Genomic DNA, 26463 nt, shown 5'->3' on the forward strand with positions numbered 1-26463 from the left:
TATAAGCCATTACTGAAAAAGTAGCAGCACAAATCAGGATTTCCTCTCACTCGAAAGGTGTTATTGGCACAGGCGGTGGCCACTTGGAATGCTCCACCAGTGGTGCAGGTGAATTGACAAAAAAAAAAAGCCCGTCGGTCACTCCGTGGCTGTTTTCATTTTGAGTGACACACGTACGCCCATGCACACATCAACAAAACATTCCTCATTCCCCCCCCACACACACACACACTCAGCCTTCAGATCATTTCCTAACCCGTGCCCCTTTCTCATTCCATTAAAGCTTGAATTATTCAATGCACATGAAATTGATTTCTTGATAGTTTAATCGCAAATCAAAACCAAACCTCTAGCCCGGCGCATTCCCTTAAGGCAATTTTTGACAATCAAATATTCATGAAAATATGAAATGTTAGCAAATCACTTCTGCTTGTGGCTGATTAGGCAGACACGTTGAATTCCGACGGTGAAAAGGAAGAGGCATGGAATTAACTTCGACCGGATAGCGTGGAAAATTTCATGCCCTGATCAGATATTGAGTCTCATCCAGGTTCATATTATATTTGTCATTTGCTCCTTGAAATAAAATAATAATTCACATTATAAGGGAATTAAAATTTAGCATTTCATTTTACACTCGCGTCATCATAGAAACAGAATACATTGAAATGATGCCTCACCCTAAAATATGCTTAAACATCCAAATTATCCCCCCCCCCCCGCATTTCCCTTCCCATTGATTGATCCTCTGCATTTTCTGAAGAATTTTGAGGGTTTGTAAAACATAAATATATAGTTTTTGATTTAAGATATCCTTGGCCACCCCAGCCTCCCCCAAGAAAAAAAACCTAGCTCCGCCAGTGGTCCTTGACTTGCTGCTCCTCCTTTGGTGTATCAGCAACTTAAGGTTATAATGGACAAAAGAATTCTCTTTATGTCAGTCCTTGCAAGCAGAAGCTTGTCACTCTCCTCTAGTTGCAAATGAAAATCCACAAAGGACGACTAGTAGTGCAAAATGTTTCTTCGGTGTCAGCTTCTTTCCGGCCACCATCACCGGGAGGGTCTTTTTTTTTTTTTTACGTGCTTACATGAGCTCTTTGGTATTTGAGGTGTAGCCTGCTTCGGGCAGTTAGTCAGCAGGTGTCAAAGTCCCTCAGCCTTTACCCAATGCACACCATGATGGCTGTAACATCAGCAGAGCTGGAAGACGGGGACAAAAAAATTGGCACTCGCATTTTTGCCTGCAACCAGCCACTCATAGATGGATAGATTTATTATTAATACTTCGAAATGCCCATTTTCGCACGTTATAGTATCTTCCCATTGTTTTAATAGAATTCAAATTTATAATGTGCTGAATCAGCATGACTGCTCGCTTTAAAATCTTAAATTGCATTCAGGACTGTCGTTTATCAGAGGGCAAATGGATTACCTCTGCACTACCTGACAACGGGAAACAAAGTTCCAAGAGGATTTCACCTCTGGGAGCTTGTCCTGTCATGATAAATACAATAAAATGAAATAAACGCGCCGCTGTACTGCACAGTTTTATGAGTTTCAACGTGTTTTTTTTTTTTTTTTCTTTCCCGGGGTGATAACACCAAACTGGAAGTGATTTGAAGTGATGAATGACGGTGAGAAAAAATTAAAGAAGGGGATCAAAAAGCAACAGAGGGAATGATGGATTTAGAAGGAATTTTAATGCTGTGCTTCTACTTGCTTGCCAGCCTGCATGGTTAATTCATTTTATAGCATTCTGAGCTTAAAGCAAATGCAAATCATCTGAATCTACATGAGGAAAGTTCTAATAAAATAGAAATAATAATAAAGCAGGGTGGTACAATATCTTAAGATGTACAAAAGGAGAAAAGTCGACAAGAGTTCAAATAGCAATTAACACGATGATTGGAGAAAAATAAAGTAAAAATATAAACTATTTACGAACTAATTTCTTTATTTTGCTATTATTTTTATTACTGCCAGTTTTGCTTGTGTTGTGTTTCCTTGTGTGCTAAAATGAAAATAAAAAGGCCTTGATAATTTGGCTTTTGGTCATTTTATCATTATCATCAGATAATGATGTTGTTTGCGGGTACATTTAGCGAAAATGTTTTCTCATTTTGTCTATTGAGTTACAATTGCTATCCCAAACTATTACACTAACTCCTTAATTTATATTTCCAGGTAGGAAATTGCATTTCTCAAAATACATATCCATCCTCCCAGGGCAACTACGGCGTTTCATTAGCAGAGTTCACTTACCATTGGACTCTGGAGTGTTTTTTAATACAGCAGAAATTCACCGAATCTCTTCGATACTCAGCCATGCAGGGATCATTAAAGGTATTATTTGACCAAAAAAAAAATATAATGCCAATTTGTCTGCCCCTGAGGTCAACACATTCCAGCATGTGATTGCAAAATGATTCAACAGCGGCGCCGGTGTGCCTTTAGGTGCTCGGTGAGATGTGAATCCATTATTTACCTGCAATCGTTTTGGATAAAGCACATGGGAACGTGCAGCGATTCATGCAGTAAATACAGTAGGCGCCTTCTCGCTCCCCTGTGGTGAAACGTGTGCACCCAACGACATCGCGGACCTTTCCGATTGTACGATATGCTCGTGGGTGAACGATTTTCCATTAACATAATGTTTTCTTGCTTTCAATTTACTACACCTTGCTCAATGTTGCAGAGCCAGCAGAACGTATGCAAAATAAACCATGACGGAATCATGCATCCGCTTTGATTGACACTGATGGAGAGCATGCAAGGTATTTTGACCAAATTGCAAACAATAAAATATGGCAATAAACATAGTTGAATTCATTGCTGGGGTACCTAATGAAGTGTCCACTGAGTGGAGATGATGTCCATCAGTCCTAATTAGACAAGCTGGCAGAGAACGGGGGGGTAAAAAAATCAACAGGCTGGGTGTCATTGCCATTTTTTGAATTTTTTTTCTGTTTTTTTTGGTTCCATTGGATCACAGGGAAGGGAAACTAGTCAGATACTCGGCTTGGTACTCTACTGCCATCAAGTGAGGAAGACATATAAGACACAAATGTGATGCATATATGATCAGCATTCATTTCCTGCGGTTGTCTCTTTTTTTTTTTTCCCTCTCTCTCATGATTCATTCGGAAACTGATTGCTGAAAGCGGCAATATTGGTCACTCTCACCTGGATACACATGACCGGTCCGTTTATTCTCCAGCTGTGTGAGCATACATCAAATGTTGTTCCCAGCTGGTGAGTGAAATGGGAGTGTAATGTGAAGATTAGGACACATCTGCTCTTGTAATGGCACAGATTTCTCGAAAAGTTGACAAAATGAGCCACTTGAAATGCACCGACGTTCAGTATGGCTGAAAAACACATTTAAATGGGCTTGCTGATGAGTCTCCTATAGGACCTGTGAATAAACCTGCATAGAGACGAATTAAAAAACTTTTTTTTTCCGTTCAGTATTCTATATAAAACGCTTTTATGTGGTTGAAACTTGATAGAATACATTACACTACACTTGCCTCCATGCATATTATAACAAGACGGTATGTGCAATTATAGCGTGACCCACCACGGAATACATGGGAGGGTCAGAAAAGTTACACATTTCAGAACTGAGCTGAATCAATTATAAATCATACAATACATGCTGTGCATTATACATCAGGCGTACGGGTTGTTCCTCCCGGGTTTTTGATGCCACTCAGCTCCGTTTATATACTGCTTTGCATGCAATAATATGTGCAGCATATGGAAGTATATAATAGGCAGGGAGGGGAGGGGTGCCATCGGGGGATTTGGAAAAAAATGGAGACCTGACATTTCAATGCAGTGAATTGAAAATACCGTTTTCAAAATATGACTTAAGTATTAAAGCTTATGCGGGATTTCTGTTTTGTAATTCAGGAAGGTATTACTATCCCGTATCCAACCGAGTAAGCTGAGCAACTCGACCTACCAGACATGATTATCGATTGTGCTTTGTGAGAAAACTGTGACATTTTCTCAAGCCTGGGACTTCTCGCTGCTTTCGACTCAATTTGATTCCTTTTTTTAGTCTTCAAATAAGAGCCTGCAGGGTAAAATATCTCTGGCTCAATAAAAAATACGATGTGACGCCTGCAGCATGGCAGATTTAGATCTTACTGATATCTGCTTGAGGAAGGACTGCTTATTTATAAAAGTGTATTTTACAAATGTAAACCAGAAGTGATTTAATGGTATCAGCGAGGACCTTCTCTCTCCACAGGAGGGCAGCGTTGCTCGTTGCCAACTTGCGGAAGGCATCGACGGAGGGCCCGCTCATGCTGGGCTACAGTCTGCAATTTAAAGCTCCCCTCCTGCAAGCTTACATCAGCCTCTCTCATCATTCTTCCTCTGAGTGGAAAGCTAATCGTTTTGCTCGTGGAAATACAATTCGAGGGACTTTGAAGATTTTGTATTTTCCCTCATCTACAGAACTCTGTTTGGGCTTTGAACTTTTATCCCTTCATGTTTTCCCCGCAACTGGTGGACTTTTCGTCTTGTTTTATTTGGAATTGTTCTCGGAGTTTGTTGTTGTTTAAACGCAGTGAAAATATTTGGAAAGCACATCAAAAGTTGAATATGGAAACTTACGTTCAGACAAAAACAAAAGTTTTAGCTGCGACGTAGGAAAGATACGGCAACAGATGGACTTACTGTATCATTAGTGAAATGAAGCTTCAGAATTGCTTCATGAACCAGTGGTTATATAATTAGATATATAAACAAAGGCAAATATAATCTAAAGATTGCCATAAAAGGTATGAACGCAGACTTTTCTGTTGTGTTACCTCATACATAAGCAAGATATGACAAGTGAAAGTCTAGCCGCCCACCTGTCCGTCTGTGTGATGACACACTGTGCAGTCATCATGACACAGCTTGACGTGACTGTCGGCTTGGAAATGTGTGAGCGGGAGAAAGGAGGAGATGCCATGGTAATGTTAGGCTGAGGTTCTGAAAACTGCTCTCTTACCTCAGATGTTGTTTAGGGGCAGGACATGAAGAAGCAGGTTCGTTCGATTAATGATATGCAAAGCAACTCCCACTGGAGGTTCAACCTCAAATTTCTCATATGAGCTAAGGTGAGAGCAGAGTTTGGTTCTGTCTTTCTCTCACTGATGAAATGTAAGTAGGTGAAAGATTTTTATTTTTTAAATTAAATATTTTCTATTATTATTAAAAAGCATTTTTTGGAAAATGCTCCTTTGTTAACTAGTGCTGGAATCAGGTGATTTTTCCAACAAACCCGTTCGGGCACTTTTCTCAGTTTTCAATGTTGATGCTAGTGGACGACTTGGAATTGACGGAAATACTATGGCGGAGTGATTGATTATAGTTTGGAAATGAATTGCACAAGGTAAGCATTACTTCTCTTGACCGTCTATGAAAAATAAACCAAAACAAACACACACAAATATCTATACATAATATGACAAGCAAATTTAGTTTGAATAAAATCTAAAGTTTTATAAAATGTGTTTTTTAGCATCATAAGGTGCTAATATAAAACTTTAGTTTTGACCCTCAGAGTCCTGCCCACCTTTGGCAGTCACCCTCAGCCAACTGGGATGCCAGTCGACCTCGCCATGTGCTTAAGTCTGAGCCAGCGTCGACGACTTTACCAACTTCTATCCATGAAACCTACTTTGCGTTATAATCCGCCCACTGGCAGTCCGCTGAGAAGCAGCTTTCACTCTTCCAATCAACCTTCTTCCTCCCAGTCATCTTCACCCTCGCCGTCCTCAGATCTTCAGAGCTGTCTCCTCAGGAAAGCCGGAAAGCCGGGCAAAAAGCGTGTTGTGTTTGCTGACTCCAAAGGACTTCCCCTCACTGTGGTACATCTATTTATGCCTGATACTGAACCGCCTGATCCAACCATGATACAAAACCACAAGTATCGTCTGGGCTTCCCTCAGCCGTCACTCGACTCCAAAGCGTTCCTGGCACGCCTGCGAGAGACAAACATACAGTTGGAAAGCTGCAACGTTTCCGAATGTACCCTAAGCGGCAAAGTGCACGTCTGTCACGGGAACACCGACAAGGCGGTCCACTTAAGGCTCACCTTTGACTCTTGGCAGCACCATTTTGACACCCCATGCAAGTTCTTACAACAGCAGCGGTGTCTCGGTTTCGACGTGGATGTTTTTACCTTCGATCTGAGCTTACCTCAGAACCTTGACCTGATCGAGGGGATCGAGTTCTGCGTGTCTTTCAAGCCTGGATGCGGCACTTCGATGCACTGGGACAACAACAGAGGAAAAAATTACAAAGTGTACTTGGAAAAAGACGAAAAGGACGGGTTACCATTTTGACCCTCTTATATGTCCTTGGGTATTCAGAACCACGGCCATGTAAGCTACTTCAGAGGAGGTTCACTTGTTGAATCGGAGCAGAATGGAGATCCCTTTGTTCAAATGAATAGACCAGGTGACAGCAGTCCACTCAAAAGAGCTACGAGGACATATAAATAATGGATATGAGGAATATGTCTTATGAAATCTGCACAGTTGGGCGGATGTTGTAAAATGCCGTAACTCAGCTACCCTGCTGGAATGTGAATATTTAATCGTGTTGATTTGATAATAAAGCTCTTGTCACCAGTAAATCTTGAGCATACTTTTCCACGATAAGTCAAACTCCAGACTTTAGACTCTAAAGTACGATTTTTCGATTCAAATCGATTTGTGTGCTCTACTCTAGTAATGGGCAAATGAAGCTTTAGAATTGCTTCATGAACCTTTTTACGTACAGAATCCTGTCAGTATCCAAAAATCTCATTTTAAAAATACTTTTATACACAGCTGTACCAACAATCTATTGTCTCGTTGCACAAAAACACACAAGTACGTACATGTAAGGTGGTTTGTTTCATGGGATGTATCACGCATTCCTGACAGGTAAAGTCAGGTTACTAAAGAAAGCTCTGGGCAATGTGTCTCTGCATGGGTGAGCTTGTTCTGGGCACTCCCAAACTGCAGTGAACAATTCAAAAGTATCTTTCTTAATTTACCCAAATGTATCCTACAGAGATAATTATAGAAAACATTTGTTTAATGTAGGTACAAATAGTAAATAAATTAGAATAACATGTTGGAATACTTTACAATATACATTTTAAAGCCCAAAAAAATGTGCAAGTATGGTCAAAATGTTAAAAGCCTCAAGAGTCCGTACTTGGGCCTTTTTTCCTCTAAAAGTAAAATAATGGAGAGTGCGCTAGAGTTGGTGCAAGCATTTCCTTTTCTTTGTACTGTGCAGACCTGTTCTCACATGCAAGAATTGTGTCTTTGTGAGATAGTAGACAGTGAGAGTATCTCCCTTGGATAATGATTCGTCACCTGTCTATTGAATATCTTAATCTTTGTCTCCTTCGCATAAAGTCATTTGCAGTTTTTCCCATTTTCCCATTCAATTTACCAAACTGTATACTGATTGTGTCAAATATTTTGATTTAATTAGACAGCAGACATTATTAGACTAAATTTGTAATAAACTTTCCTATAATGTCCAAATAAATACTGCCTTTTAGAATGATCACTCCATTTAACTAAACTCTAAAGGTAATTCTGGAAAATACAAAGAAAGACAGTAGATAGATGAGATAAATAAAATTTATTTTGCAACTAAATCAATCAAACTCTGATGATTTGTGCAATTGTTAAATCAATGCCACCAGTGTCATTGATTGCCAAGTATGACATCCATTTTAATGGAAATGAATGATCAAAAACATCATTATGGATGCTTACTGACAATAATATACTCCTCCAAATATTCCAGTTGTTCCGCTCCAGTTTCTGCATGAGTCTTGTGGAGACATGGCTTGGCTGAAGTCACCTGAGATCTTCACTTGCACATGTGGCTGGGCAGGTGCTCATGCTCAGGGATCCATGGAGACTGGGCAAAACATTCTGCTGCCTTTCTGTCGCACTCGCAAATGAACATCTCACAGGCGTTGTTTTTGCCTAAGGAGAAAATTGGCAATATTGAATTAGATATTATGTTGTCTTGCAATAAAATAAAAAATGCAATAAAAAAACAAGAAATGCTTTTGAAAGAAAAATAACTATAGCAAAAATGCTTTTTTTTGTCTTTATTAGTTAATTTAATGCATTAGGGTTGATTTTAAATGTATTTATTTCTTATTAGCCGGAAGAAATCAAGACGCCTGGGAGTCGTAGTCCTTTTGTGTCGCATATAACTGTCGTATTCAAGCAGCCAATTATCAACCACTATAAAAATAACGTCACTGCCAAGGGACGGGTTCGCGTGTTTGGTTTTTGACCTGAATAACTTATCTGCTTTTGTGATTTAATTCAGCCCGAAACGCAGCGCTAGAAGAGCTTTCCTTTTTGTTATTCATATATGGAAATAAATAAGTACTAGACTGCACAACCGGGTCTGTTAAACTACTTGACAACAAGAATTCAAGCCACAAATCCACTTTTGAAGTTGGCCACTCTGCAACCAAGGCTTTTAGTTAGGATTGTAATGAATCAAATTTTTGCATGAATTGATTTTTATAATATATTTTAGTTGAATTCATGCTAATGATTTTTTTTTTTAGACTTGCATCTTGCACACAAGTAAAAGATCTGGTCTACTCACTGCCACAGGTGATCTTCTTCTGCTCCTTATCACAGCTGTAGTGATACGAGTTTGTGTAAGGGTTGTCTATGATGAACCAACAATCGGGGTGTTGCATTGCGTCACTATAACACTGGTCGTGCACATAGCAGCACCTGTCAAGGGCGAAAGAACATGTAAGGCACAGTGTGACTTAGTCGTGGTAGAAATCAAAAGTGAAATTAAGATTGGACCTATCCAGCTCATCCACAGGTGTGCCTGAGCCACCCTTTCCACAGTAGCAACCATAGTCAGCGTAGTCCCAGACGGGCCAACTATCAGGCATCATACACAGGATCATTTTTCTGAATTGGCTGAGAGACTTGTAATCCATGGATTGAGCTGCGGGACAGAACATGAAGTAACAAGCCTGCTCACGGTGTCCTCATGGTTGTGTACCGGATTATATCGCAAAGCGCACAGCAGTCTTGCGGCGACTTACCGACAGAGAGGCTTAAAGCCAAAAGAAGCAGAGTGTTGAGGGTGTTCATCCTGAGTGTTCTCAAGGTTGGCAGCAGAAGTCACAATCATTCTCTTGCATCAGACCCTCTTTATATACGTAAGAACCTCGGTATCTACCACGTCAGCTGTTCATACTGCTCAGGGTCGCACGCCATAAGTTCAACATACGTATGGGAAGAAGATGGCGATTCTCACGTGTGAACCGACCGAACTTGTTCAATGTGTTTGATGTTCTGTCTGGACTTGGGATTGATAGCAGCCATGTTTGTTTTTTCAATATAATCTTAGTCATCCGTCCCAGGGTGATTGTGAGGTCATGAAAATTCTGGAAAAATGGAACCCAGAAGGGTAAAAAAAAAGACAAAGTCCATTTAATATATTAATCTTTATTAAATGAAGTGATAATGCAAGTGAGGTTGAAAAACTCAGCAATCTTATGTTCTACGGAATCGTTAGAATGATTGCTTACTGGCCTAGAAAGTCAAACAAAAATGTGAATAAATAACCATAAATAAAAAATGGAAGTTATAATGATTTGCAAATCATATATTATCTAATGGTGAGCGTATTTCGAGCCATCGTGTGATTTGAGACAATCCATCTGAAATATAGTCATCTTCATCGTGAATAATAGATTGATCTGATACAGTTCTTCATTGGTCTTAACTGCTGATATTGATTGTCAACTTGTCCAACCAGCTCAAAAATAATATATTCAGATCTTCTATTAATTAGGCTCGACTCAATTTCGCTAACTTCACAGTACACGCATTCTACATCCAGTGTTGGTCAGTGTCATGCAAAATGATACAAATGTAAGTGCTATATAAAAGAAGTAACTTTGTCACCTTAAAATTAGAAAAACAAAACATTTTTATACTTCAAAAAGAAGTGCTCTCTAATTTGTGGAGTAAACAATGATTAAAAAAATTCTTAGAACACTTTTAGGGTGTTCAACTATCTAACATGACCCTTTAAATCTCTCTTGCTACATTCCATAAAACCAGGTTGCAAATTCCGAACCCCTGAAAAGGACAAATAAATTGGAGTGCGTATTTTTATATTGTTTTGGTATGATGTGTTCTTTTTGAAGGTTAACAAAAAAAAAAAAGAGAAGGTTTGGGCTGAGTGTTTTTGTTGTTGTCTGGAACGTATTGAGAATAAATAAAAAGGATACGCAGTAAAAATTTGTGCAAGGTCAGGTGACGCAATCTCACAGCATGTTTACATGGAAACTTTTTAACTCATTTTGTGCCGCTATAGATGATCCATTTTGACTAAACTGTCAGTAGATGAATTAATTAAGATCATTCGGAATATTGTATGAATCGCAGCGTTCATGAGTCATCTTGTTTACGGGACTCCCTAAAATGTATCAATTTATGTGATTAAAAAAAACATATGATTTTTCTACAACTAGATTATACAAAAAAAGTGAACGTTTGATCCAGCCTTAGGTGGACTAGTATTGCTACTTGACTAGAGTTGAGTTAATCCTGGCACGGTGTTCCGTCAGATGGGTTTATACAGTAAAGTGGTGACGTACTTCTTCTTGTAGCGATGCGTCGCGCTAAGCACCATCACGCCGTCCTGTCAAAGGAATCGTTTTGAAATATATTTCAGACTTCAGCTATTTGCAATGTAACACCTGTGTCGCTTTAAAGAAACATTCACACACACACACACACGGTTGCATATGTATCCAAGTGGAAAAAGTACCGGTCCGAGCAGCTGTCTACTGATATGGAAAGCGCTAAGTATGACTCAGCTGGGAAGGTGCAAGCATGTCACAAGTGTGCGCTTTCACTCCGACTCATTCCCGTATTCAACTCGCCGTGTGTGTTCTATCTTAGCACAGGTGTCGAGTTTATTTTTCCGGTCGCGCTGCGAGAAAAGCACATTATCTCTCCTGCTGACTTCATCCGACTGCAGTTTGTTATTATCGTTGGCGTTCAACAGATCATCTGCGTCGGTTCAGAGAGCCGCTCATGGTTTCCGGTGAAAACGATAACAAGAAAACCCTGGAATCGTCGGGGTGCGTACCTTTATGGAGAGAGCGTAGAGGTGGTTGAGCATGACGTGGTTCGGTTCTGGAAGGAGGGCAGGATCACACTAGGAACGAAAACAACCGTTTCATTGGTAAATCGTTGAACTGGTATACACCTCGGAATAGGTGCCAGCCAATCACAAGGCACATATAATAAACCGTTCACATTTACCGTATTTTTTTTATTATAAGGTCTACTAAAAATCCTTGCATTTTCTCCAAAAATCAACGCCTTATAACCAGGTGCGCCTTATATACGGAAATTTCCAAAAGTAGACCGGTTCGCCTCGTGGTCGAAAAAATACGCTCAGATGAGTGACGATAACAACTTACAGATATTCCAGTGTCTTTGTTGAGAATGACTTGAAGCAGATGAGGTGGGAGAATAGGTGGGGACTTGAATTTTTCCTCTTGTTTTGGAGTGTACGCATCCTGATGATATGGACCAGGGGGAGAGCTGGAGAGGTCTAATGGAAGAGGAAGAGTGTTGAGTCAAGTACTTTGGCGGCTCAATAATAACACATTTTTCAGAGAGAGGTCTACTGGGGCGAGAAAGGGAAACTGTAGGTTGTTTAGGTCTCGCTACGTGAGACGATTTGTTCAGACTCACCCGACATGTCTGAGCACTTCTGCGAGTCCACCATGAGAGCGTCAAACACCTCAAAGTCTGTTTTCTTCACCTGGATGATGTTATTGACTGTACCCAGCTGACTTGTTACAACAGGCTGTCAGCGGGAAGAAAAAACGTCAATACAAGAAAGCGGGAAAACAAAAAAATGATTTATCGCACACCTCGGCTGGGTCGTGAGTCCACTGGCCGTCGACGTAAAACTTGTACTGATGTTCCCCTTCAGGTAGCTCCACGATGGTCACAAAGGTGTTTTGACTTGGACAAGTAATGAGGGGATAAACAAAAATCAAAATAGAGAGACGATTTGATTATCATACACCAAATGACTTTCAGCCTTCTTACCTTCGAATTAGGGGAATCTTATTGGCCCAGTTGTTAAAGGATCCAGACAGGTAGACCTCTTTGCCGTCCCCCTTCCAGCGAAAGACGGTCGGTCGGTCTAGAGTTGGGTCTTTGTCTTCCGCTTCTAAATCTTGCCTCCATGCAAGGAACTCTTCTTTTTCTAAGGGAGCCTGCAGTGAGCATAAAGCCACAGTAAGATATGATAAAATGGCTCCTTCTGATGTGCGCACCTTGGCCACTAGGGGGCAGTATAATACAAACACAACTGCTCAGTAAGCTGCAAATATGAGTCGATTTTAGCAGAAGATAAATATATAAATATGGAATAAACTGAATTTTTGATTCTTTTTTTAAATATCAATGTATCCCAGAGAAAGAACTTACTTTCATGTCTTCGCCGTGAAAAATATCTGCATCTTCAGGGCTGTCCATGAGAATTTTGGGCCTCTCACCATCCTTAGTTCCCCTGCTGTCCCTCCGCTGGGCCTTCTCTCCATGGCCCAATGCAGCCCTCTCACTGCTTGTGTTCCCCATTGCGTTGTTTCTGGGTGGTCTGCTTCTTCAAGGAAACTTGTCTGCTCAAGGAGAGAATGTGCAAATTCTGACCTTTCATAAATAACTTAATTAATCATTAATAGGTGTGACTTGCAGGCAACAACTGTTTTTCCCCCCAGCGATAGACACACTTACTGGGAAACAAAATTCATACAACTATTATGTAAATAACGATCTATGTAGGTGCATTTGTTGATTATAGCGCGTGGATTGCATCTAATTAAATTGTGCAATATGTGGATCGGTTGTTTCTTTTTGTAAAGTGTTTTGTTATGACAAAAGCTGTTGTGAAAGTACTATATAAATTAAGATGTAAATTGAATGGTCATAAACCATCGGCGCGATTGTGACGTCATATAAAAACAAACTGACAGCAGTCTCATTATAGTCGAACGTTTACAGGATAAATCAGCAGGTATTTATAAAGTTATATGAGCAATATTCCTTACTGTTACATTTATTCACCAAACCGTTGCTAACAGGCGGCTAAGACTAGCGCTACCGCGTCATCGGTTCGTTCTGTTATCTCAGAAGCTTAATTCCATCGAATAACACTTTGACGCGTCTATGCATGCAGTCGTTTTTACCTGCAGAAATGCGGCGGTGATCGATGACTTTGATCATATATTATTAGTTTTCCCCGGCCCCATTTCATTCGGTGAGCATAAACATAAACATATGAACTGCGCCTCCTGCATCTCGCGCATGCGCAGTCGACCGCGCATTGCGCGCAACTAACAGCGTTGCGGCATTTGACGCGCGTGCGACTATCACGCAAATGTTTTTTTGTTTTAGTATAAGAAGCTATTTAAATGTCCGAAAATAATGAATACTGATGGTAAATACTTGTAATATAAAAGTTTGACACTAGATGGCAGCACAATTCCAGTATCGGTCCTTGAATTGCTTCAGACATTGCAAATGCAGTCAATAACTGATATTATGTGCTGATGACAGTTCTAAATGTGCGAGACAAAATGTATTGATTCATGCCGTACTGTATTGAATGTAATATATTTAAAAAAGAGGCTTCAACCTGTTAAATATTGACCCAAATGTAGGTTTACTGGCAAATAAGTTGCTATACTGCCCTCGTGTGGTCAAGGTAGGCAGCGGCACGATGGTTATTCAAACAGTGTGCGTGGGGGGGCGTTTAAATTATTTTTAATTATATTTTGCCATGTTAGTACAATATGGTTTTATAAAGTACACCAATCACAGCGTGATATTTTTCTCATTAAGAAATTTGTAGGTTTTCTTCGGGAAGCTGGAAGGGATTAATTAAACTCATATTGCAAAGCACCAGTGTATTGCAAAGGAAGGCAAAATATTTTAATATACTGTTAATGATCAGGTCTTGTTTTGCCCATCTAATTGGGTGCACATCTCAGTCTCTATTTTGTCAAATAAAGCTTGCAATAACCGAGGGCAAAAAAAACCCACATCTTTGTTTTGCTCCATATTTTCGCTCTACACTAACATGTAATGAAGCTAACGATGGCCCCCGTGGACTCCAACATCCCCCGGACCCAAGGGTAAGCTTGGGGCTTTGGCACATAATGAGGCGCTAAATTAAAAGAAGAGTCCAACAAGGCAGTGAAAGGGGATGTGAAGAAGGTTAGGCTTGACTGAACCACAGATGAAAGGCCCTGTTACCTCCTTAAAATGTCTCAGGAGATGACATTTACAAGCCATTCATAAATATGTCTTCTTTTTCCCAGAGCATTTATTCCTTATTTTATTTGTTTCCCTTTGGATGCACTCTAAAATTACAGCATATCCCAGCTGGGATTCTGCACTTATGAGCGTGGCGTATCTTTTTTGTTCCAAAGAAGAAGTGTCAGCTTGTGAGAAGGCTGCCATAATTGCCTGCAACAGTCACAGCATGCGAGAAGCAAATGCTTGGCCTGAATGCGACATTTTTTTTCTGGTGGAGGTGGTTCTAAAAATATAATGTTGGTGTTGATAATATGTTGTAAAAACTCGCAGGTCCTCACTGTTTGGGTTTATCAAAAATCCTAGACTAAATTCTTGCAGCCTTAACTCATATCAACAAAAACAAGCTGAAATTGGATCACTGTGTGTTTGACTATGTTTAAACATAAACAGTTTTATGTTGTATTTTGCATATTTAATCTGCATTCGTTGTCATTACTTATAGTCAGAATTTTGACTATGAGACATAGTTTTAATTTTAAACTCTGCACTTTGTGTCTTTATTTTATACACGAAAACAGAAACACAAGACTTTCCAGGAGAGTTAATGTCATGCATTTATTTTAGCACTGTGACATCCCTCGCATGATCACATTTGAAGTCAATCATAATTTATTCACAAAGTAGAACTAGCTTTAAATCTTAATTACAGGCCATAGACACAGACACGAAGCTCTAGTTGTTATGCTAGTTGCTCATCAGTCACCGTAGTAGCAATCTTGCGTGTATTTAAACTTTCATAGAGACATTTGTAGAGTTTTCCATGATTTGAAAGCCCCTCCAATTTATCCACATAAATGTCACAGTCTCTGTGAGACACATTTAATTGCAGATATTTCCAATATGTTAAAGCTGGCAGCACAACAGGAACAAATATAATTAATGGCAATATACATAGTGATGGGAAAATGAAGCTTCAAATGTGCTTCACGAACCAGTTGTATTTTTCTCTCTCCTCTAGATGGCACTGTTGGTTGAAATAAAGGGTTTTACGAAATGGCAAGTCAGTGTGCTTTCAGTCCATAATAGAGCGGAGAATGCAATCTAGAGGATTCCAAAAATACAACAACTTTTCCATGAAGCAAATTTGAAGCCTTATTTTCCAAATAGGATCACATCCCTATCCAAACTACATTAGAAAAACAAAGATTTATGGATTCAAGTGAAGACAGTGCACATCGGAGGATACATGAATAAATATAGATTTGTAATGCATTGAGAATAAATTAGACTGGTGTGTATAGCAGCTCTATTTCATACATTTCTGTTTGATATATGTTCTCTTGCCTGCAAGGTCACCCTCCCTCACAGAAGCCTATCCACGGTGTGCCAAAAACGAAATCTCGCATATGCCTCTGAGTGGTGTGATTAACAACGGGCCAGCAAATAAACACAATGCCATTACAGTAGCAAGAAACTCTCATAAAGACATAATGAGGCCCAAAGAAATTAATGTTTGAAGAGTAACAGCGTGTCAAAGTAACGCACCCGCACGGGGAGGTTAGCTCTAGCCGGAGGGCCATCGAGTCGAGTGTTTGTCATTGAAAAAGCGCGAGAAGCCAAACAGTTCATGTTTATCTACCTCTCTAGGTTTTCAAAAACTTTCACACAGCCTCGTCTTTCCCTCTTGCTGTCACTTCATGTTCTTGTTGTTGAGGCCAGATGCTTGAACCGCTGCCTCTTCTCGCTTTTTGCTCGTCGTCTTCGCCCTCCTCCTTCCCATTTTGTCTGCCGGGTTTCGCACTGGACTATAAGGGAAGACGGATGTGCATGGCCGAACTATTGGGACGTGCGGCCAAGATGTAGATGGAACTCTCCCTGAGAAAGTCTGCCCAAGATGTCGGCCTATTGAATATAAACATTATTAAAATCATTTGTCCATTAAGCTCAGTTAAAACCTTTTCATTTGAAAACCCTTCTGATGTTGTATTAAGATGAAATCTATTTGTTCCTTGATCCATTTTTAAATAAAAACATCACTTTTATTTTGAGGTAGCTATTTTTGGTGTCTTTCTTTTCTTAGAATTTCTTTCTCAAGATCATCCTGACATGTCTGCCCTCTTTCATTAGTGATGTGACACATCCTACCAATAGAAAATCACATTTTGACAGCGTGTCCAAATGTTCTCTGATGAATATTTAGCGTGGCAACAGGCAGAACATTTTCCATCCATCTGAGAGACGTATATATTTTTGGTAACATTAATTAGATTTATGCGAGGGGCAGAATATTAGACACACTTGGATTAGCGCACATTGCAGCTCGCCAAACTTAATAATGAACCTTGTTAAATTATTCTTCCTGCACTGTCAAAAGAGAACATAATTGTCTTCAATGTTTTGTTTTCATCATTAGTGTCAAAATACTGTGTGGTTTTATATATATTTTGATAAATATTCACTAAAATGCAAAAACTAGAAGAGTACAAACCGATTGTCATCAGTCTTGCTTTGTTCACTGCTTGAGCTGGCCGGGCTGCTCTCACAAATGGGCCCAACGTGACTTATGCTTTTGTACACAAGAAAAACAAGACGTAGAAAACACACAGAAAAGTGATTATTCATTACCGCGTTCCTTTACATTGCTGATGGGAAAATGAAGCTTCAAATGTGCTTCATGAACCAGCAACTGGTTCACGAGGCACATTTGAAGCTTCGTTTTCCCATCAGTACTTCACAATGAGGCAAGGAGCGAGCTGTCACCTGACTGTATGTAAAAACATATATATATATTCTTAATCTATGCTAGCACAGAAATCATACAGGAAATACATTCAGGAAAAAAATATATATATATTTTGGGACTACTTATGAATCTTAATATAAGAAGAGCATGCATGCTAGATATTGGTGCCGAAGTGAGCGAAGGGAAATGAGCCGTGCACATTTCTGAGTCACACTCACCCACAATTCATAGGAGCGCAGAGTCCCATGAGTCTGCGGTCGCACATGATGAACAGGGATGGAATGGTGCATGTGAAATAAGACATTAGACCATGTGGATGAAGCTCATGCAAGTTTGTCTCGATGGTGGAAGGTTTGATTTTGTACTAGTATATTAGAGGAATAATACATTTATTTTTTTAATTAATAATATAATTCATTTTATTTTTTTTAATTTAATTTGAATTTTTTTCTTATTTTTCTCCACCACGGACATACAGATAATATATGGCAAACTCTCAGATGCTACAAACATATCCCCGCGGACATTAACATGATAAATGTGCAGTCACAAAGACAGAGTTCATATTGCGCAATATCGAGCGTGTTTCCTGAAAGCGCTTTGAGACGAACGAATGAAGAATCAATAGAGTAGCGATGAATGCAACAGAGACCGTCTGAACTACCGTGTCCAGTCCAGTCAATGTATTCATTAGAAAAATGAAGAAAAAAAAAATGCTTTGTAGTTGCAGGACAATGAGATGAATGTTTTCTCACCTCACGTTGCAGGACTGCGAGTCTTTGCTGAACTTGTTGAACCAAGACTGCTGGGCCTGCCGGCATTCTGCTCTAGTGATCAATCCGTCTTCATCCACATCCAGATTCAGGAACATTAACCGAGCAGCGTCTCGTTCTTTAGCGGTCAGCAGGCGGACAAGTGAATTCTAGCGGGGAAGCAAGAATCAGGTAATGGCATTTGAGACTTGCTGGAGTGTGAAAACACTTTTTCTTTACCTCAGTTCGAAACTTTTTCAAAACTGCCAACGATTCAAAGTAGAGGAAGTCTGACCACTCCACGTGACCTTTCTTGTCGGGGTCCAGGGCTGCAAACTGGACCAGGACTTCTTCTTCTTGCTCATCGGTCAGGTCCTTATCAAACTGCTGCTTGGATACAAAGTGGTGGTACTGCAGCAACTCGTCCGATACCAGGCACGACTCTGACAAGGCGCGATTAATAACACAATATACACCTTCATTAGGCATTGAGAACATTTCTCCAATTATAATGAACTCCCAATGACACATTTCAGACAAAATGAAATATCAGTTCCCTGTTGGTCCATAAAAGAATACGATCGGTCTTTAAGGATAATGAGACTGGGGGCAATCAAAGGCACGGGTTGACGGTTAAAAATAAAAATACAATTTTATGAAAAAATCTTTAAATGCAATTCTGCTTCCTAAATTATATTCCGGAACTCACCTGGGATGATCTTGCACTGCTTAAAGGTCTCCATAAGGCTGTACATTTCTTCCTCCGTTAACAGCAGGTTCAAATTATCCTATAAGAATAGGAAAGGCAGGCAGGCGAGGTTATTTTATGGTTAATTGGCAAATCGGATAAGCTCTTTCACGGATCGTAGCAACCGAATGTGCAGTACGATATACATAGGTGATTTAATTACCCAATGTCGAAGACACATTTAAAGAATAAAAGTTATATTTAGACATTCCGGGAAAGGTGGCGTTACTTAAGGTTTATCTCGGAATGGATTTTGAAACGGGAAGTTAATATGAGCACAAAAGAACAAGGTGTAATGTGGTCTTGTGGTTTAAGTCTCTACTTGAGCTTTGAATCAAGTATATGTGCCATTATTCACAAGCTCAGGCAGAATCCAATGAAAGTGTCACAGAGTAATGAATGCACTGCTTGGCTCGTATTTTCAAGATGAATAGAATTGGTAGCATAACCTCCATTAGACTTAAATATTGCTACCGAGTTGATACATTTTCAAGGCACATGCAAAGAAAAAAGCAAATATATTAATGAAACGACAGTGTGCCGGGTATTAATCCTTGTGGAACTTTGTATTTTGTTGTATTATGCAATAATGGAAGATTTGCAAGGAATAAGTGGCGATATCGTTTTTTGACATTCTGATTTGCATAAACCATCAACAAAAAAAATGTGAAGAAAATTATATTGATCTTATAAATCCATATTTAAGGAATCTAAAGGAGTAGAGGCTACAAATAGATTTTAGGGGGGTGGCAGGGGGGCAACAACTGACATTTAAGCGCTTTCTCCCTCTCCGAGACACAAATGTCTTCCGGTCTGCATTCCTCTCCCAGTGAAGCACCCAACCAAAAAAAAAAAGACAGAGGACCTTTCAGGGTTCTTTCACAGAGTGGCTAAAAGCCCCCCTAAACCGCCTCTGAGTGTGTTTGGCATTTGGTTTAATTTCCCATTGCTGATTAGGCGCAGCAAAGCCTCCACTTCACAATGAAGGGCTCTTGAGCAAAAACACTTTTCAATCTCTCACAGTACTCAAAATAGTTTCATTTTTCCAGCACGGTCAGCAAAAACACAGGTTCATATATACTGGCTGATTTTTTTGGGTTTTTAGTGCTTACACAATAATAGCAACTCCAGCCGGTAACTGTGTGAGCTGTGTCTCGCATCTCCTGCAAGGCCTCAGCACGAAGGTAGCCCAACTCCCTCAGGCAACCATCATGGAAAACCCGAGTGCAGATCCTGCACGGGTAGAGGTCGTCCGCCGTCCACACCTCACACACGTCGCACATCTCGTCGCTTTGCGGCTAAGGAAGAAGAAAAAAAACATTATAATGGCACATGAAAATCTAAAATATATTTTCTTTATTTCCTTATTATTTATTTTATTTTTCAATTATTTTATTTTGGTTTTTAACATTTGCCGCCCAATTTTATGCCCAAATTTAATTAGTTCACCTTCCCTGCCTAAATAATCACAAAGCAGGTGGAAATTACTACCTAGCAAGACGCGACTACTTTTTGTTAGATGGCTAATTAGTTGCATTCTTTGTCAATTTCCTGCTGCTTCCATCAGCATTCAAAAGCTACCGGGTTGGCTCACGATTGAAAATAACGGCGTGATGCTTGGCTATTTCACGGCATAAATCAACCACCAAACCCGTTTTTATCTGCTTTCAAATGCCACAGCAGCTTTAGGGCTTCGACTGCATGACTTCTCGTGACCTTCGTCTAAATAACGATGCTGTTTTCCTCATTAAAATGACATTGCATATATTTTTACCGGGTGACTATAATTACACGGGAGCAGATTTAACAAGAAATATGAATGCAAGTATTTGGTAACTATGGGAACACACATGCCCATGATCAATTGGGATTTTTTCCGCTGAAGGTTGTTGTGCTTTGGCTTCTGATCCTGGACCATTGTGTGATTGAGTTTTTGTACTTTTCAACTTTCTCTTCCTTGAGAATACAAAAAAAAAAAAAGCTTAAGATTTCCTCATTGAATCGCTTGGACGAGGAGACCGGATCATTTGCTGCTGTTGCCATGGAGACCGACACGGTACAACTAGCGCTTTAATCCTGTGCCTCTCGGATTTGACTTGTGTAAACTGAAGTCATTTTCTACGTATTGATCTTTCGTGCACATATATTGATTGCCTTATTGATTCTATCATCACCTGCTCTTTTTTGGCCAGCTCGACTTCTAAAGGCTGATCATCATCAGCTTCCCTTTTGGGCCGCACGTAAGCAGGCGGTGTGAGCTGATGCCTCTTTTCCAGATCTTCAGGTTCTACTCCCTTTCCATCTCGTAACCTGGACCAGGCCTCCTGGTTGACAGAGGCCTGCTGAGCTGCGGACGAGCCGGTGCCACCTTCCGTCTCCCCGCCTTCCCCTTCCTCCGTGTTCTTCTCCTTCGCCCCGGTCGAGGTATTAGCTGGCACGTCGGCATCCTCCGCGTCGCCCTCCGTCGGCTTGACAATTGCCGGGCGGTCCTTGATGCCTGACTGGAAGGCTGAGACCACAGCGGTGCATCTTTGCACCTTGTCCACAGACTGCTTCTTTGACATGAGCACACCCATGGCTGCACACAGATGGAGAAAGGAAGGGATACTTGCATGAGTACTCGGAAAAAGCCTGAGGCTCATGTAGTAAATCCATCTGTGATCCATTAAAAATAAAAAAACATCAGTCCGGCACCATCTGAGCTTTTTCATGTTCTGTCAGTAAAGCTCAAGAAATGTACTGATCCATCTACCGTGACTTGCTTCTTTCATTTCAAAAATGATTTGAAGGACTGAATAACGTGTTTTGGATGCTAATCAGGATTGTGTCGGTCTCAACAAAACATAAGTGACCTTTTTTGTACTTGTGTTCTCACAATATTTCAGTCGGGTATTGTGTGAAAAATGTTTTATTATTTTCAGATACCGAATCATTGCCAGCTCTGTTATTTGTGCATCAACAAACCCCCATAGTGATTCTGATTTTTTTTTTAATGTCAAATAATAATAATAACAATTTGCAAATAATTTCTTCAACAACTGCTAACACGAGCCAGGATTTTGTTGATCACAAACAACGTGACACCAATAAACAGTCTGGGAGGAGTTTAATGGCTTTGCCCTTCAAAGTCATTTCCAACTTTGTCTCAACTGTCGTTAAATAAATCCCATGAGAGAAACCTTTTGCCCTTCTTTTTATTGAATCTTGTAGAATACAGATACACAAGTCAAAATTACGCCAAATGGATCCAAATTGTTTCCTCTTCTATAACAGTGTCAATTACAAGCATTATTAGGATGTTTCCCAGGTAGATGTGATTACATCATTATTTGGAGTGCACAGACGTTTTGTCCTGTGAGACAGTGAATTGTATTATTCGACAAAAAGGCGCCATCATGGATTGAAGCTTCTTGTGGGACATGTTTCTTTGCTGTGAAATTCAATCTCATCCATCTTCACTCCACATAAGTGCTTGTATGAAATTCAATCTCATCTATCTGGAGTGAAATGGGAGTCATTCTCGCGCTCTTCCTCCCGGGCTACCCTAATAGCCAACAAGCCCTTCATTTGGTCCCAGGCTGCCTGTGAACTTTATGGGCTTCTTTTCTTTCTAGCATCAGGTCATGTGCCCTCACAAGCTTTAGCCTAAATTTCCTGTCAAGGCACACATTGTGCAGTGTGACACATGGCTTGTTATCCTCAAGGACAACCCCTCCCAAAACAAGGGCTAGTGAATTGTGGTTACGATGCACTCAAGCAGACTACAAAGTAGTGATGGGGAAAATGAAGCTTCAAAATGACTTTATGAACCAGTGGCTAGTCGAATGTGCTTTCAATCCGATGTTGACAACTGGTTCATGAAGCGAATATGAAGCTTCATTTGACTCACTGAGAATGTTCAACAGTTAAAACAACATTACATAATATACAACTAAAAAATTGCTGTTTTAAATTTGACTGAATGTTTGATTTGCCATTACAAAATCCATATAAATATCTCCCTACTTTTTTTTCCATGAAAATCAAGCAAAGTGAGAAGATTTTAATGTGTTTTGTTTTCATTGCCCAGGTGAGTGTCAGTGGGCGGAGCCTCCTGTGGCCACCTGGCGTGAATTGAGGTTATTTAGGTGGAGCTAAAAATGTCAAACCATTTGCTTCCCTGTGTGCTCAGTACTTCCTTGCTTCTGCTTTTTGAGGTAGGTTGTGTATTTCTTCTCAGTGAATATCAAGTGTGCTGACTGTTTTGCATCATGGCTGTTCGATGGTTGTTGTCTATGAATCAAATTGTATTTATTCGGCAACACAAAGTGCCTCACAGAAGATAAAATCAAGAAAACCCCAAAGACCCAGTTAAAAGTAGCCATGAAGCATTTCATTTAATACTTCGACTTGCACGACAAGTATGACATATCAGAAGCACGCTAATTTATATTCTCCACACTGAGAGGACTGAAGTACCTGCTGAACAAACGGAAGCTTGTCATTTCCAGGTTAACTTCTGAATATTAAATAAAACCTTTATGTTGCCCCCCCCCCCCCTCCACACTCAAGCAAAATCTATACTGACAAAAGTGGGTCAATGCCTCTCTTTGATACCTTCGTTTGTCGGAGTTCACTAACCTGACAGTCTGTCACCTCTCAAGCTTGATATCTTTACTCTAAAACAGCTATTTTATTTTCTTTCTTTTGCAGAATGAACCAAAATAACTGCACTGCTGATTTTAAAGAAATTGAGGCGTCTCAAACTAGTTTTAAAGTAGACCCACTGATTCCATATTTAATAGACAGAATGTGGCAAATAATCAAAATAATGCTTTTAAAAAGTGGCACTGAGATTTATAACTGAGTCACAATTTATCCAAGATTTGAGAAGGACGTCTGAAATGTGTCACAAATTGACGTGTGAGTTTTTCCTCCCTGTCCCAGACGCATCTAAATGATTTACAGGCCCCAGGTTATAAAAAGATCTGAGGAGAGGCAAGGGAAGATAGGATCTCTTCTTAAGGCTGATAGATTGTGATGTATCCCAACTTGGGAATGTTATTTTCCAAGCTGCAATTCAGAAGATTTCGTTTACACTTTCCTGAAAAATATATACCGTTAGTACATTTTGAAAGCGCACTCTGTCTTTTTCTCGGACAAACCTTAGCGAGAAGGCCAAAGTACAAATTCGATACTCATTGGGCCTCTTGAGTCCTCTCTGCAATTGATGGTGACGGCGCTTTCAGGACAAGCTTGGTTTGATTAAATATTGATCAATTAAAAAGGGAGGTGAGACCAAAGAACTCATCAAATCCCTCTCATTTATTTTTCTGAACTTGGCAGATATTTTTTCTGGTCTTACCACACTCCCATTGGGAATAGCAGTAGTTGTTTTTATGATGAAAAGTAATATGATTTAAAATTGGATTTTTTTTTCTCAGTACCCGCAGCACATAGTCTAACCCCACGAGAAATCTCACTGCCGATAGCAAAACTGGGAATTTATTTAAATCAACCCGTGTAGCAAAATAGTTGCCATTTGTCACAAAAATTTCAGATTCAATTATTTTTTATTAGGGTTGACGTTCAATACTTGTGAATTAATGAAAAACATTTGATGTGAAATGAATTTAAAATTTGTAATCAAAGTGGGCACTCTTTGTACTCCTGACTGCTTTCCCAAAGCTGTTGGATGTCACTGGTATGTGCTGATTAGAATCCCAACCAGTGCTCCCTTTCATTGCTTGCCTGAGAGGGCGAAGGCCTTTTTTTTTTTTTCTTCATGGAATCCCCACAAAGCTTTTCATGGGAAAGAATCCGCCCCCCCTTTAGCCACACAAGTAACCCACGGACCAGGGAAGCGGAGACCTGGAACTAATTACACTAATGAGTTTAGCCAGAGCCTTCTAGTGAAAGAGTGACTGGAATCATTAGCTGAACATTTAAAACATGCAGTTGTACAAAGTGAATTGAATTAACGATGCTTCAGAAAAAAATCATAATTACGACTGAACCTCCAAAGTCAAACAAAATTTGCGCTCTAATTATTTTTTTAATTAAATAATTACTTCCTAGCTCAAACTGTTGCAATTAAAACCTTAATGAACTGCACAGGAAATTATGTAACGTTGCTAATGCTAACTGTCATGAACTTATAAAGTTAATCACTGAAAAAAAACGAAAACTAAGCATGACCTGACATGTCGTTTAAAAGATATATTTGATAACCCAATCAAAACAAAACACACAAAAATGGCCGAAGAATTCAAATCTAAGAGACATCACATTGGCATTCAGGCGCCGCCAGAGCCGAGCATGCGTGTGTGTGCCAACTCCCAGAGTCAAACAATAAACGGCAGCAAAGGAGGATCAGACTGTGAGGAATCTGTCACACGCTGAGGCGTGCACTCAAAATTCCCTCAATGTGGGCAAGGATAAAAACAGCCTGGACTGATGACAAAAACTGAACAGGGGCTTCTTGAGATATGTTTTCTCCTCATCGCATCCCATCTGCGATATACTAGAAGGAAGGTCATGCCCTCGTAAAAAAAAAAAAAAAGTCAAGATACAGCCACTGTGTGATATGTAATTACTGCAAAGCCAAAACAATCCACCACCCGAGTGCATGCTGACGTAAATATGCTTTGGAGGCTCTGCTTTCTATGAATGAGCTACACTGAGATGCCTTTTACAACTACGAGGACCAGACACCTTCTACAGTCAGATTATCAACCCCACTGATGTAAAAAGAAGAAATAATAGAGTGCAGGATCCCCAACAAAATGATTCCCAACTAGCAAACCTGCATTACAATTTGTTATGTAACATGATTCAAAAAGGTTTGTGTGTGCGTGAGCAGCCCGACTGAACTCACCTTTAAAGGGGGGGGGGGGAAGAAATGTCGTTCAATAAGGACTTGATCACTCCGGTGCCCTCAAACTGGGCCGTTAAGCATGGCAGGACTTTGGCTCGGATGAAGTCTGCGCGCCTTCTTTTTTATTTTTTTTTTACTCCTTCGTCTCCCAGTCTCCGAGAGAAGAATTAGCAGCTTCTTGCCTCCGAAAAGAAGAATTGCGCAAGGGTGGGGAGGGATGGGAAGGGGGTCGAGCGTGGGAACAGAGACTTGACTCGGAGGAGCAATGGACAGCTCCGGTGCTGAAATGGAGTTCGCCTTCCTTCCGTGGGCTGCTCCGCCAGTGCGTGTGAGCGGCCACGCAGCGCGTCGCCGCTCGCGTCAAGAGGAGAGACCTTGGCGCTGCTGACTCACAGGCAGCCAATCAAGTTACATCTCCCATTTATAAGCCAGAGTCATCCAGAGAAAGCTCCCCCTCCCCTTCCTTCCTCGACCTCAGTGAGACAGTCAAGCGACCACTGAGGTTAATAAAGTTGCGGGACGCTCTGATTGGACCGAAACAGGCGACTGCGACAAACTAATGACGTTAGGGAGGATGCGTCCTCAGCATCCAATTAACTTTTAGCACATTTTAAGCGTGACAGGTCAAACTGTGACTTTCTTTTTCTGCTTTTTCTCTGAGTATTTTTATGCATATTGTGTGCACAGGTCACATTTTTTTTATTTGGATTATCTACAGCAGGGATTATAAATTAATGCGCCGAGGCACAAGTTTGGATTCAGGAAAGATGATGTAGCTTTTTTTTCCATCTGGCTATGCTAACTAAATGCTTTTCCACTAGGATGGAAAATTTAAGAGCAACAAATTTTGCAAAAAAAATTTGTAGAAATTTTGCAAACAAATTTAAAAAAATAATAATTTTCAGCATCCCCACAGCAGCTTCTCTTTCGCAACCACTGCATGCTTTATGTATGAACATCTACATGCTCAGTGCCCCTCTGTCATTCTTAAGCTCGCTGGTTCAAAT

At 40.2% G+C, this 26463-nt stretch overlaps 4 protein-coding genes across 15 annotated transcripts in view; 1 reads left to right on the top strand and 3 right to left on the bottom strand.

The window, feature by feature from the left end:
* Positions 1–21809, top strand: part of ppp1r3c2a (protein phosphatase 1 regulatory subunit 3C2, duplicate a) — a 62519-nt gene extending 40710 nt beyond the window's left edge. The window contains exons 3-5 of one of the 10 annotated variants that reach the window (XR_015861673.1): positions 17868–17930; positions 17998–18044; positions 20877–21809. Coding sequence is in view for 5 of the 10 variants with exons in the window: in XM_088391866.1 (XP_088247992.1) it covers positions 5059–5117; positions 5564–6347 (843 nt within the window). In the remaining 5 variants the exon portion in view is untranslated. The other 9 variants (XR_015861671.1, XR_015861669.1, XR_015861670.1 and 6 more) reach the window with 9 other exon arrangements.
* Positions 7629–9262, bottom strand: LOC148389465 (phospholipase A2, minor isoenzyme-like). Its single transcript, XM_088391874.1, has 4 exons — positions 9104–9262; positions 8856–9003; positions 8644–8777; positions 7629–8000 (listed from the first exon to the last, which is right to left on the bottom strand). The coding sequence occupies exons 1-4, from the start codon at positions 9150–9152 to the stop codon at positions 7882–7884; spliced, it is 450 nt and encodes a 149-aa protein (XP_088248000.1). The 5' UTR covers positions 9153–9262; the 3' UTR covers positions 7629–7881.
* Positions 9494–13448, bottom strand: prkab1a (protein kinase, AMP-activated, beta 1 non-catalytic subunit, a). 2 transcript variants are annotated; one of them, XM_088391872.1, is made up of 8 exons: positions 13286–13448; positions 12528–12718; positions 12144–12313; positions 11963–12056; positions 11781–11895; positions 11504–11637; positions 11167–11235; positions 9494–10713 (listed from the first exon to the last, which is right to left on the bottom strand). In XM_088391872.1, the coding sequence occupies exons 2-8, from the start codon at positions 12675–12677 to the stop codon at positions 10636–10638; spliced, it is 810 nt and encodes a 269-aa protein (XP_088247998.1). In that variant the 5' UTR covers positions 12678–12718; positions 13286–13448; the 3' UTR covers positions 9494–10635. The 2 variants fall into 2 exon arrangements, with proteins under 2 accessions (XP_088247998.1, XP_088247999.1); XM_088391873.1 differs by having other exon boundaries at positions 12528–12721; positions 13286–13434.
* On the bottom strand, positions 14954–25927 carry phf24 (PHD finger protein 24). Of its 2 annotated transcripts, XM_088391863.1 has the most exons (9): positions 25457–25927; positions 20775–21178; positions 19713–19898; positions 18562–18640; positions 18093–18295; positions 17856–18022; positions 17319–17351; positions 16846–16923; positions 14954–16259 (listed from the first exon to the last, which is right to left on the bottom strand). In XM_088391863.1, exons 2-9 carry the CDS (start codon positions 21174–21176, stop codon positions 16163–16165), a joined length of 1245 nt encoding a protein of 414 aa, XP_088247989.1. In that variant the 5' UTR covers positions 21177–21178; positions 25457–25927; the 3' UTR covers positions 14954–16162. The 2 variants fall into 2 exon arrangements, with proteins under 2 accessions (XP_088247989.1, XP_088247990.1); XM_088391864.1 differs by lacking the exon at positions 17319–17351 and having other exon boundaries at positions 25457–25926.
* Between the last annotated feature and the right edge of the window lie 536 nt (positions 25928–26463).

This window comes from Syngnathus floridae, chromosome 12 (assembly GCF_059516105.1).
Source record: "Syngnathus floridae isolate MCC-2025c chromosome 12, RoL_Sflo_1.0, whole genome shotgun sequence".
Taxonomy (NCBI): Eukaryota; Metazoa; Chordata; class Actinopteri; order Syngnathiformes; family Syngnathidae; genus Syngnathus; species Syngnathus floridae.